The 13,525-nt window shown below is 44.8% G+C and overlaps 1 protein-coding gene across 1 annotated transcript; it reads left to right on the top strand.

Annotated features, from left to right (window-relative positions):
- The first annotated feature begins 324 nt into the window (after positions 1–324).
- On the top strand, positions 325–2,838 carry CEBPA (CCAAT enhancer binding protein alpha). Its single transcript, XM_044270410.1, has one exon. The coding sequence runs from the start codon at positions 442–444 to the stop codon at positions 1,321–1,323; it is 882 nt and encodes a 293-aa protein (XP_044126345.1). The 5' UTR covers positions 325–441; the 3' UTR covers positions 1,324–2,838.
- The last annotated feature ends 10,687 nt before the right edge of the window (positions 2,839–13,525 follow it).

Genomic DNA, 13,525 nt, shown 5'->3' with positions numbered 1-13,525 from the left:
CCACCATTCTAAGTGTAAATCCAGTAATAAATAAAATAATCCACAAATCAATGATATTTGGCCACTGTCTGACCCGACGACCACATTGCACCGCTCTGCCCCATAGACAGCGCTGACCACTTTGCTTCAGTCGCACTAGTTGTGAGGACAGGTTTGCGGCCCCGATGGCGCATGCGACTCCCCGGCGGCTGCTCTGCTGGTGCAAAGTGCAGGCGACAGCAGCGAACGCCCCGGAGCCGCAGCAGGTGGGGACGGGCCGGATCTGTCCAGCAGGTGGCGCTGCGGCTCCCGCTCACTATATATAGAGCGCCGTGCGCTCAGTGCGGGCAGTCAGCAGACAGCAGCGGTCGGGGGCGCAGAGTGCGAGGCAGCAAGTGGCTTTCCGAGCTCACCCTGGATTCCCGGAGCTCGTCACCATGCTTGGCCGGCTATAGGAACTCCATGGAGCTAGCCAACTTCTACGAGGTCGAATCCCGGCCATCCATGAGTGCCCAGCAGCACCCTCATCACGGTGCATACCCCTACAGGGAGCCCCAAGCCACCGGAGACCTCAACGAGCTGTGTGAAAACGAGAACTCCATAGACATCAGCGCCTACATTGACCCTGCAGCCTTCAACGACGAGTTCTTGGCCGACCTCTTCCATAGCAGCAAGCAGGACAGAGGCAAGGGGGTGACTGACTATCAGCAGGGACTTGGAGCTGGACACCCCCAAATGTATGGCTGCATGGCCAACTATATGGACAGCAAGCTGGAAAGTGCTGGCTTAAGACCTCTGGTCATCAAACAGGAGCCAAGGGAAGAGGAGGAAGCCAACAGGGCGTCCTTGGCAGCCCTTTACCCTCACCATGTTCCTCAACACCCATCCCACCTGCAATACCAGGTAGCCCACTGTGCACAGACCACCATGCACCTGCAACCTGGTCACCCAACTCCACCACCGACCCCGGTGCCCAGTCCTCACCACCTCCCTCATCATCACCACCATCACCTGCAAGCTTCTTCATCCAAGGCAATGTCTTCAGCGTCTTCCACTTCTTCATCTTGTTCAGAGACCAGAGGCAAGTCCAAGAAGTGGGTGGACAAGAACAGTAATGAGTACAGGGTGAGGAGGGAGAGGAACAACATTGCAGTGAGGAAGAGCAGGGACAAGGCGAAGATGCGCAACGCGGAGACCCAGCATAAGGTCCTGGAGTTGTCCACTGAGAATGACAAGTTGAGGAAGAGGGTGGAACAGCTAAGCAGAGAGCTGGAGACCCTCAGGGGCATCTTCAGGCAACTTCCAGAGAGCTCTCTGGCCAAAGTCATGGGCAACTGTGCATAGTGTCCTATTCCCCCCAAAAAAGAAGACCTCTGCCTTCCCCCAAAAAAACTGTAGTTCAAACTTCTTCCATCCAGAATGGACCTTAACCAAGAGTGACAGGGACACTTCTTTGAACTTGGATACCATCCTTGACCCCGTCTCCAATTTTTATACCTGACAAACTTGGATTCCAACCTCTCAGACCAAAACTGTACACTTATAGGATGTGATGTGGTGCTAGCACAATCTAGAGCCCTAAAACTTCCCATTTCCACTGTAATTTCTATATTTTTTTTTTGTCCATAATTTTGTACAACTTTGAGCTAATCTGAATAATGTGGCCAAATGTTTATATTCTGGGGTAACTTTGTTGTTCTATCTTGTATGGCAGTGTGAATGGAAGCCTTTGGGTTCACCGATGCTAACGTGGCCTGGCCCATACTGGGTTTGAATGTATGAACAGGGTATATACGGTGTGCACCTTATACCTTTAATTGTGCCTTAACCAATGTTGCTGTAGGAATCTCAGCTCTAGCCCTGCTGCCTTAAGAGTCCTCCGGCTGTATGTTCTTCAGGTACCATTTCATAGCAGACACCTCAGACCTATGCAATATAATCAGTTTCTGAGTGTGCCCATCAAAAGGGACTGTTGCAGAAACTTGCGATATTGAACCTATGTGCCATAGAAAAAAAAACAAAAAAAAACGCACAATGACTATAGGAGGGTCCCTCAGTGTGGTCAATGCAGGATAATAAGGGAAATGCTATGCAAAAAGTCACACATTCCTTTGGATATATAATATTTACTGTACTATTATTGTTCTTGTAAGTCTCACAGCGATTTTAATCTTGAATAACATTATGTAGCTGCTACTCGCTGGTAACTATTGTCTGGAGCTGTAAATATGGCCTCTAACTCCCTTCTTTGCAAAAATTGTAAGTGGACCCAGTGGAATGTGAAACTCGTGTTTGGTCTTTTTTCAGCTTTATACATTTCTTTTTGCTATATCTTGCCATTAAAATACAAAAAATAAACCTTTCAGTGTAACTGGCAGCAAATTATATACTTTTTATATATAGGATCGTTGACAAGATGGTGCACTTCGAGTTTTTAATACTGTATTTATCCATCACCCGTTGATGACCTGCAGCCTGCGACTCTCCAGCGGTGACGGAGCTGCAACTACCAGTCATGCTGCGACACAGCATGATGAGAGTTGTACTTCTGCTGCTGCTGCTGGAGAACCATGGGCTGCAGACAGGTGATTTAAACCTTAGTGGTCAGTCTACATCTAGCAATGCTTAGCTGACCCGGCCCAGTGTGCTAAATTATTACAACTTGGATGAAAAAATAGTCCCTAAAAAAAAAAAAAAAAAAAAAGTTCTAATTTTAATCTTATTTTGTAAAAAAAAAGTTCTGTATGTTAAAAAGTATTGCAAATTTCACCTATGTGTTATTAATTATGCTGTGGAAACACAACTACGTATGCGGTTTTTATTTGCAACTTAAATAAAGAATATACGTTGTTAAATATTCCTATGTACGATGTTTCATTTCAGATACAATGTAACATAAATCACAATATAATGCAGGGCTCCCCACAGAGCAGAGTTGGGTCTGCTGCTGCCCTAACCATGGACTTGCTTCCTTCCCACATAGTTTTGTTTCTTTTTAGCTTTTTTTGGGGGCTTGTAAAAATAAAAAAAATCATGCATTTATTTAATTTTTTTTGCTGGTTGAACATTTTTCATACTCTTATGCAAGCATTCTCTATAGAGAAGTCGGGGGGGGTGGGGGGTGGGAGCACTCCGCACTCACAGCATTTTGAAAAAATAAAAGGGGCCCTAAAAAAATGCTATGCAAGTAAAGAAAGTAACGGAAAATGCACTGCTTATATTGTGCTTCATCATTTACAAAATTTTGCTGTGTTACCTCTGACAAATTCAGCTCTGCTACATCAGTAGCACATAGCACCTGTGTTAATTTCAACCATCTACATTAGAGAATATTCCTGCCCATGAATTTTTAGTATACGGCTGGACACTGCTTACAGGAGTGTAATATATGTAATATAGCACTACAAGCCGTGGGACAGGGAAGAGCTTCATTTTCTAAAACTACAACAACACATGGAGGACAAACACCGGAAGAAAAGACGGTTTCTACTGACTTTGGACATAAGGTCTATTAACATAAAATGTCAGAACTTGATGGACATATATGTCATATGATGGTTATAAAGAGATGAGCGACAGTCCATAGGCACTGCTTATCTCTTACTACAGAAGCAGTCTGAAGCTCCTTCAACTGTGGCACTTATTACTCTCTCCTTAAAGAGTTTCTTCAGCAGCTGCAGTGTGATAAAAAGTCCAGTTTCCGCAGAGCCTCATAATACGCACCTCAACTGCTGCAGATCATAATAAATACTTCAGCTGCTGCAGAACATCACACTATACACCTCAGCTGCTGCAGATCATAATAATATATACTTCAGCTGCTGCAGATCATCATAATTAGAGATGAGCAAATTTTAGATTTAGAAATTCGTTCACACTTCATTTGGTGGTAAAAGGTGAATTGCGTTATGGTTTCCGTTACCACGGATCATGACGCAATGCCTTTAGAGGCATTCCGTTATTCATTCCGTCATAAGAGCAGTCTATGGGCTGCAAAACGGATCTGTCCCGTTTACGTTATGCAGAACACTGTTGTAACGGAACCTATAACGGAATTCCATAATGTGAATGCAAACCCGCCCTTAGTCAGTCATGTTGACTGAAAAGAACAATGTTCAGATTTAGATTGGCTTCTGATGGACATCATTCACATCTCCGTCAAGCAGATCCGGCGGTACCTGCAAAGCGCGTGAGAGCAGACACTTTTTATGTGCACTTAGCATTTTTTTCTTAGGTGCCGAAATTGGCCTGCCGTACGGAATTTGAAATCTGCAGCCTGTCAGTAGTTATATTTTTCTTGTGCAGATTTCACCCTTTTCAATGGTAGAGTGAATTGTGCTGCAAATCTGCATCAAAAATGCTATAAATAGTGCAGGTTTATGTGCAGTTTTTGTGCGGAGTTCCTGGTAGGAGCCATAGGCCTAATAGTATTCAATATACACAAAATAAAAAAAAACATAAAAACAAAGTCCCACCAGAGAGAGATTAGGAGGTCAACATTCCCTCCCCTCTTTATTAAAGATAGATATCTATATCTGTATCTCTCTCTCCCTCTTTCTTTTTTTATGGGTGAGAATAAATGAGGTGCTGTCATGGGTTTATGGAAAACATTACCAGTAAGTGTACGCAGTCGCCGTAAAACAGCACCTGAGGGAGCATGCGAGATAATTTAGGGTGGCACGTCCACTTACTAAAGGATAGTTCTTCATTGGAACAAAGATCCAGCCTACAGTGCTTATAGAAAGTGCTAGGCCTTTGATGGCAAACCTCTGGCACTCCAGCTGTGGTAATACTACGACTCCAAAGATGCACACTTGCAGGCTCGGACATGAGGCCGTCGTGTGATTTTAGAGATGAGCCAGTGGGAACATGATAAAAGTTTAGAGCCGAGGCGAGATTAGTACCTATGAAGGGTGGAAGGGTCACGCCGGGTAAAAATGTAAAATTCCCAATTATGGGAGTTAAGGGACCATCCCTCGAACATATGCCTTTATGAAGCTACTAATCACAAATTTCCATCCTTAGGGGAACTATATATGTGTGGGGACTAGGGGTGAGCGAATCAACCTCAGATCTTGGATCCCAAGCTCGATTTGATCACCTCTAGTGGGGACTCTAAGGCCTCTTTTAGACGGGTGTTGCGGGAAAAGGTGCAGGTGCGTTGCGGGAACATGCACGATTTTTCAGCGCAAGTGCAAAACATTGTAATGCGTTTTGCACGCGCTTGGGATCGGTGTTCTGTAGATTGTATTATTTTCCCTTATAACCATGTTCTAGCTAACATAGCTACTGAGGAAGGGGTACTTCTAAACCCCGAAACGCGTCTAGCCTAGACAGGACCCCAACATTTGGACCCCTTGGGAAGCTGGAGATTTGACTGGAAAATCGCAAAGAAAAAATCATCTGCCACACGAAAGGCATACTTGAAAAAGAATGTGCAAGGCCTGATTCCATGGTGAAGGCCTGACTACATGTGCCAAACAATTGCCGGTGTGCGAGTTTACTACGAAATATTGGTCTGCAAACTCAGAGGACCATAACTGCATCTTTGTCGACTTATCAAAGGAGACGGTAAGACCGTTCGATTTTATCCAGCAATTATTATCCAGCGATTAAAAAACTGCATTATTATTCCAGTGGGACGCTGCTGGTGGATGCTACTAGCGGGACGTCGCTTGTCTTTGTTCTTTGATTGCTCATTGGGAAATTGCTCATTCCCATAAGAATATTTGCCGAATATTCATACGAGTTATTATCGAATATTCTATTTTATTCCTCAAATTTTAGTATTTTATATTTTAATATACTAATTTCCATTTGACATATTGATTTGCTGCATGTTGTGTTTTATGGTGTAGCGGATAGGTATTTTAGATTACATTTTAGATTCTTATTGTCAGTAAGTACAGTTATTCATGCTATTATATGTTAATAAATTTCAAATGGTCCAGATATCCTGAGAGTGCCCAGTTACTTTTGTTCTATTATATTTCTCTTTTTGAGTGGACTGGGTGAGTCCACTCGACTGAGTGCACCTCTTGGGTCAATAGTTAGTCCAGTGCGTCACATTTATTCTCTTTTTCCATGAAGAATAAAGTGTCATTTAATCTCTGGGTACATATAGCACAGATTATGTGGTCGGTAGAGATGACTGGACAGGACAGAGTCCAGGGCTACTGACTACCTGAACCTGGTCTGAGCACATAAGAAGCTTGGTCAGATAAAAAGACCGATTTATAGTTACCCAATAGATTTCTCATCATTGTACAGGAAATCCCATGCGCCCAGAACATGACTTGGTACAATTTCCCTTTAAGGAGACTCTCCCTTACCAGAAAGATCCACACAGTGTGAGAACAGAGCAGACGTCGGCCACTTCCAGGAACAAGATAGGGAAATGATGAGGGCAATGACTTAAAAAAAAAACACCATGCTGGTGGTCATATTCCCCATGCAGAGTGTGCATCATGACTAGAACAAATCAAGGGACACTATAAAGCTCACGGTGTCTTTTGACATTGAAAATTTGGGGCAGATACTGTGTCAAAAAACAGCCCCAGCGGTGCAGAACTAACCTCCAACTGAAATAAGAGGTCTAGTAGCCATTCATGAAGCTGGCGGTTTATTGCTGTCGTCCGCAAATGTCCTTTATTTTGAACAGTTTCTGCTATAATGTCACATCCCAAGCCTAGGGCGGCAAACAGCGTCTACACAAACCATCAGAAGATGTTTGCACGACACTGGGTTACAAGCCATAAGTCCAGCTACAGGTGTTCGGGTCACTTCACGCAACTGCTCTCAAAGGCTATCATGGTGCACAGCAAGAAGGTAGTGGAGGCTGGAATAGAGGTCTGTCTTCTTTAGCGATGTGTCTTGCTTTTGTCTAAGGCATGGTAGCTGGAGATTGGGTTGGAGACCACGTGGGCAATGCTATGAAGAGGCCTTCACAAGGGAGCGTCACACCAGGTGTGAGGTGCCATAATGTACAGTAGCCGGACCCCTCTAGTCTTCATTTCTGGTGCACTAAGAGCTCAGTTGTTCGTGGAACCAGTGGTGCGACCATTTCTCTCCACTGTTCCAAGAGCCGTTTTTCAAGCGGATAACGCCACCCCGAATGGCCTAAACGCGCTACCGTGGCATGCAGCGTCTCAGACTTGTTTCTCATCAAACAGATCTGGAATGTCCTTGGTCGGCAATTGCAAAGGGAAATCATTCCTCAGACAAGCATTAGTAACATCACGGATAGCAGGCCAAGGCGTGTCAGCGCACTTTCTGCGCAGAGTATATTTAAGTCTATGGGAAACATAACTGAAATAAATTGTTTTATTTATTATAAATTGATTTATCCAGACCAGCACTTCCTGCGCCATCCTCCTGCACTGCCGGAGGATGCACCTAATTTATGACGAGGTTCAGGCAGTGCACCTAAACAGGAAACTGGCATAAATAAAGACAAATTTGTTGTGGCCGCTGGTCAAGCCCCTTCCCACCTTTATCACGACCGCTTTCTGAAAAAATCGAGACCGGCATAAAAAGTGGGAAATGTGACAATTTTTTGATACTAAATGTCCCCCATTAATAACTCTTTCGAGGCTTTTTTACAGTGGCGGACAGATCTGACACAAGGACACATCTAATGATGTGTTTTATAGCAGATATCATCAGTCACTGCATACCTGTGACATCTACCAGACGAGTAGCACTGTCACCAAATGTGACACTCATTCCAGTAATGTGTAGCAATTCTGCCCATGGTTTATAGTCCTGGGCTGACATAACAGACCTGTCAGTACAATGGCTGCATCCAACATGAGCAATTAGGATATGTTCACACGTGGCAGATGTCTGCGACTGCCCCATTCACCTGAATTAGTTTGCATAAATCCAGGTGTACGATGCTAAAATATATATCTGCCATGTGTGAACATACCCTTGAAATGTACACTTTTCAATTAGAGAGGTTGTCCTCTTTATTTATATTGAAGACGGGTCCTCAGGATAGGTCATCAATATAAGGTTGGCGGGGGTCCGACTTCTGTTCTGGCACCCCCCCCCCCCCCCTTTGCAGGGTTAGCGGCACTCGTGCAAGAGCTACTTCCGTTTCAAGATTGCCCGCTGGTCCTCTCGCTTGTGGAGGCTGTGCCGTGCAATTCCAACTGCTTCATGGCATTCAAGGGATCGCTGCTACATCTTCTAACAGCTGATTGGTGGGAGTGGCGGGAGTCGGACCCCCACTGGTCTGATACTGATGACCTATCCTGAGGATGGGCCATCAATATCGTAGCACCGCACAGCCTCTTTATTTCTGCATTTGTAACTGCTGTATTGTGTCGGTTTTGTTTTATACTCATACCAGCATGGAGCTCAGAATCATCACAAGATAACGAACGCCAAGCATTGATACAGTTAGGCCTCTTGCACACGAAGGTTGTGCATCTGCAAATTGCGGTCCCCAATGCATGGGCAGCGTCGGCCGAGACCCATTCAACTTGAATGGGTCCGTGATCCGTCCACACCGTTCACACATCCAACAAGTTCTATTTTTTTGCGGTGCGGAGGCACGGACAGAAACACCTCGGAAGCCCTCCGTAGTGCCACTGTGGGGTTCCGATCCGTGCTTCCGTTCTGCATCTCTGTGATTGCAGACCCATTCAAGTGCATACGAGCCGTTGCCAGTGTATTGCGGACCCGCCGCATGCGGGACGCAATACGGCCACTCAGCGTTCGTGTGCAAGAGCCTTACTCAGCATTTTATGCAGATATTAATTTGCGATGTTGCTAAGATGTTCAAAATCAGTTCCTGTTAAGAAGCAGAGTTATTTGCAATATAAGCCATTAATATAACATTGTTTAAAGGGGTTGTGCAGCCAGTACACCTTAATGACCTATCCTCAAGATAGGTCATCAGTATCTGATCGGTGGGGTCCGACACCCGGCACCCCCACCGATCAGCTCTTTGAAGTGGAGGCGGCGCTCCATGTGATTACACTGTGCGCCGTCTCGGAAGCTCCCTTTAAAATTACCCTGCGCCACCGATGCATGTGAGATGATGGGCAGTGCAATCCTGAGGATTAAGCAGTGCTTGTATGATCGCTGCCTGCTCTTCAAACAGCTGATCGGCGGGAGTGCCAGGAATCGGACCCCCATCGGTATAATAATGATGACCTATGTACTGGTTGCACCTATGTTCTTGATATTTTACTAGGGTTTCATTGAAGCAGCATTTAGGTGATGATGGCTGACAGACAGCTAGATGGGTCGATACAAGACAGAAAGGCCGATTGATAGATGGATAAATCGATAGAAAAATATGAGATAGATAGATATTAGATAGATAGATGATGGATAGATGATTGATAATTAGTTAGTTAGATAGATGATAGATAGATGATAGATAGATGACAGATATTAGATAGATGATAGATATTAGATAGATAGATAGATAATTAGTTAGTTAGATAGATGATAGATAGGGTTTGTTGCAGCCATTTTGAATATTTCCATGGCCCATGGACTTCCCTCTGCAGGAGGCCCACTGATTCACACGCATAGGTTGGCGTGATTCAGAGCTGGCAGCGATACCAACCTAAATAAAACGTTTTATGGATCAAGGAAACAGGAAAAACGAGTCAGCCGGCCAAAACACCCAACCCAGCGGTGTATAAAATGACATAATGTACCTTTTGAAAAGACTGTAATTAATACATTTAATTACCCCTATCTATATGAACAATCTCAGCCTGCGCTAGTGATAGAAAATCATTCATTTTGTTTACTGGGTAACCGATATGATGTTGAGTCAGAATAAATTGCTAAGAACTGGCTTTGAAATGTACAAAAACCAGAAAGTTCTGCCCGTGATATGGGTAAAAGTTAGATTTTTACACAATTCTGATTAAATCATTATCCTCTTCTGGATTTTAAAGGGATAGGTCAAGATCTGAAAAACATGGCCACCCCTGTCTATGGGTTGTTTCTGGTATTGCATCTGAGCTCCACTGAAGTAAATAGGACTGAGTTGCAATACCACACACAACCCACGGACAGCTGTGGCGCTGTTTATTTTTTATTTATTTATATTTTTTTTAATAAAGCAGCCATGTTTTCTAAACCTGGACAACCCCTTTACGAGTCAATCCCACCCAATTTTTCTTTTTATTCCACTAGACAGGGATCAATTCATGTGACAGAACTTCTGGGACGCCCGCTGAGGATCCACTTCCCTCTCACCGTTCTTTTGGACAAACCGAGGGACCATGTGCATCGGGGAGGGCTGGAAAGAACATTGCATTCAGCTAACTGCATAGCGTATGGCCAGCTTTAGGCACTTGGGTTGGCAGGGAGCCGCGATGCCTTAGTTTTTACACAATTTATTCCAGCATTGCAAGATGACCTGTAGGGGGCACCAGAGAGAGCCTTGATATGTTTGCAGGGCAGACATTGAATGGGTTAAGTGCGGATGGCTGAGGGTTCATGGCAGATCACACACTGAGCACACACGCGCCACCTGAGCAGACGTGGACTCTCCAGGCCACGAACTGGAATGTGACAGTTTAGAGAAAAGTCTATTTGTTTAAACAGGGAAAAAAGGGTGAAGGGAAAAGTCCACTCCGGACGGGTTAATGATTGATGTCAGATACAACGCGCCGCTCTACTGTAAGCCAAGTGCTCATTCAATCTTAATTTCCACAATCCAAACTATGCCACATAGCTCCGCACTCAAGTCGCACGAAGGCCAACTGCCAACACCGGGGCACCCAGTGCTGAACTACAACTCCCAGCGCTCACTTCATGGCGTCCGGCAGATGAACATTTCACAGTCACACACATACTACAAATAGTCATGTGTGGTCCTGAAGCATGCGGTCACATCAGTCCTGATACCAGCTATCAAAATTGTGAGCCATTGGTGGACTGTAATATTTTTTGGGACCATTGGGCACCTGGAACACTTAATCCTGTATAAAAACCCACTACTTCAATACTTAAGCGCCTAATGGAGCAATCAATGGCTCGTCAGCAGGTTTACTGGACTCTATGGGGGTCATTTATCAAGACCGTCATTTTTTGACGGTCTTTTTAGTCTCTTTTGGTCTGCCTTTGCTGCTGGAAGATGTGCCTAATATATGACAGGGCATGCACCTTCTCATAGATTAGGAGCATCTTTGGTAGTCCTTGCGCCTGCCAGGAAATCTATGTCAGCCTCTGGCTGGAGAAGGTTTTCGGCAAGTTTTATGCATTTTTTTGTGGTGTAACATTAATAAATTTGCAGGGGCCGGAGTGCCAACATGCTCCCGCGGCCCGCCAATACTTTGTGTCGAAAGTGGTGTAAAAACATCCATGCAAAAACCGAGCTTACTCGGAAAGGGGCTAAAAACTGTTGGTAAATTACCCCACTATAGGTCTCCCTATTGGGGCCTTTAAAAGGGTATTCCGACTGGTGCAAGTTATCCCCTATCCACAGGGGATACCCACCGATCATAAGAATGGGGGCCCCGTACCCAGAAATGACCGGCCCCTCCATTTATTTCTATGGGAGTTCCAAAGATAGCCAAATACAGTGCTCCATCTGGAATACCCCTTTAAACCCACAGTCACTTTGGGACACACATCCAGAATCCTGATGTGTAAATCCACCCTCAGGGCTCATGCACACGACCGTATGTATTTTGTAGTCCGCCCCAAAAAAAAAAAAGGGATGGCATGTATGTTGCATCCGTTGTTTTTGCAGATCCATTGTAACAATGCCTGTCCTTGTCCGCAAAATGTACAAGAATAGGACACGTTCTATTTTTTGCGGAATGGACATGCGGACACGGAATGCACACATGGAGACATTTCCTTTTTTTGCGGCCCCATTGAAATGAATGGTTCCGCATGTGGGCTTAAAAAAACTGAACGGACATGGACAAAAAATACGTTTGTGTGCATGAGCCCTAAATGAGACAAAAAACATTAGTTCAGAGAATAGCTGTTCCTTGGGGAGCGTCTAGCGCAGAGAGCCCTGGACACTTCACAGTTAAGGACCACCCAGATGACTCTTTGCATGCAGCACCTAGATCAAAAGTACGTTTTCTCGCTTATGAAACTAGTATGCGGATGTCATTTATGGCAAATCCACAGGATATGATAGTTGTGTGCTCTTTCTATGGGACCCACATCTACCTCTAGAAGGGGGACACCCAAAATTGTCCCACCTTCCCCCTTCCTGCTGGTCGCCACATCCAGGCTGTGGGAGGTGGTCAGGTATACGGAAACAGTTGAGCTCACAGTTTCCATAAGCCCCACTATGGAAAAAGTGTAGCACGTTGAGCTTGCCGCCTACATAAACCTGGCTACAACTCGCAGACTCGATATGGTGGCAATGGGAGGAGGTCGCGGACCTCTATTCTAAAGACAGCTGAGGGTCACAGAGGTAGGACCTGCATCTAGCAGATATTTATGGCACATTCTGTGTATACGAATAACCCTTTATACATGGGGGGTCCAGGCAAGGGTGGTATGGACGTTAGATTTTATGGCAATAATCCGATGATGCCGTTATACTAGATTTTATATTTTAGAGAATCGGACCTAGGCCGGGTTCACACCAACGTTTCATTTTCAATTTTTCTGATCCATCGGAAGAACACAAAACAACAACAACAAAAAGGATCCTGTATTTCAAGCATCCGTTATGCTCAGTTATGCACATGTCACTTTATAAGACGCACCTGACGATAAGACGCACCCCGGGTTTTAGAGGGTCAGAAGAACGGAAAAAGAAACGGTGATGTGAACCCAGCATGAAACAGGTGTAGCAGAGCCAAATCCATCATCTGATAAGACTCATGGTGCCATCATGGCATATTATCATAGGACTGTAGTAGAACAGATAGTATTATCTTGAGTTATGAAGATGGACATGATCAAGTCTGGAGGATTTCAATGCCATCTAAACTCATTGTTGGTTATCTTGTGCTGAGCTTCAGACTGCACTGAAGTTTGGCTCCCAGCACACTTGCCGGTTGAGGTATTTTTCCGGTGTATTTACAGAGGTTCCTAGCAACGCAACTCCAAGAACGAGTGATATGGAAACTGCCATGTGCCTGATGCTCGACTTAGCAAATATTCCTTTTAATCTCCAGTTGATCTGCGGAACGTCCTGTTCTCATCCCCGTCTGCAGGTCTCTCGCCTCACCAGGAAGTTAAGACACACCTGTGATTGTGTTCTCAGGCTGACACAGGGAAGGAGATCGCCGCACACAAAAGAAGCTCTTCACATTACCACGACACTTGATGGGCTGCTTCCAGGACTGGTCGAGCATCATTTCTCGGTCAATATTTACCGCTGCTCAGAGCCAGGTAAAACTTGCTATAAATCAGCCCTTCTTATTTTTCTTCATCGGGCCAACAATTAAGACAGGAGATGGAAAGTTACTGCTCTGCTACACCTGTGACGCTGGAGGGATCATGCCTGCTTGTCAACCATCTGCACTGTTCATGGATTTAATAGACTTTCATTTGGAAGGTTTCCTGCTCATCAGGACATGCAACTTAAAGTGGT

Source organism: Bufo gargarizans, chromosome 10, assembly GCF_014858855.1.
Source record: "Bufo gargarizans isolate SCDJY-AF-19 chromosome 10, ASM1485885v1, whole genome shotgun sequence".
NCBI lineage: Eukaryota > Metazoa > Chordata > Amphibia > Anura > Bufonidae > Bufo > Bufo gargarizans.
Note: the sequence above shows the minus strand (reverse complement) of the source record. Positions and strands in the feature narration are given on the sequence as shown.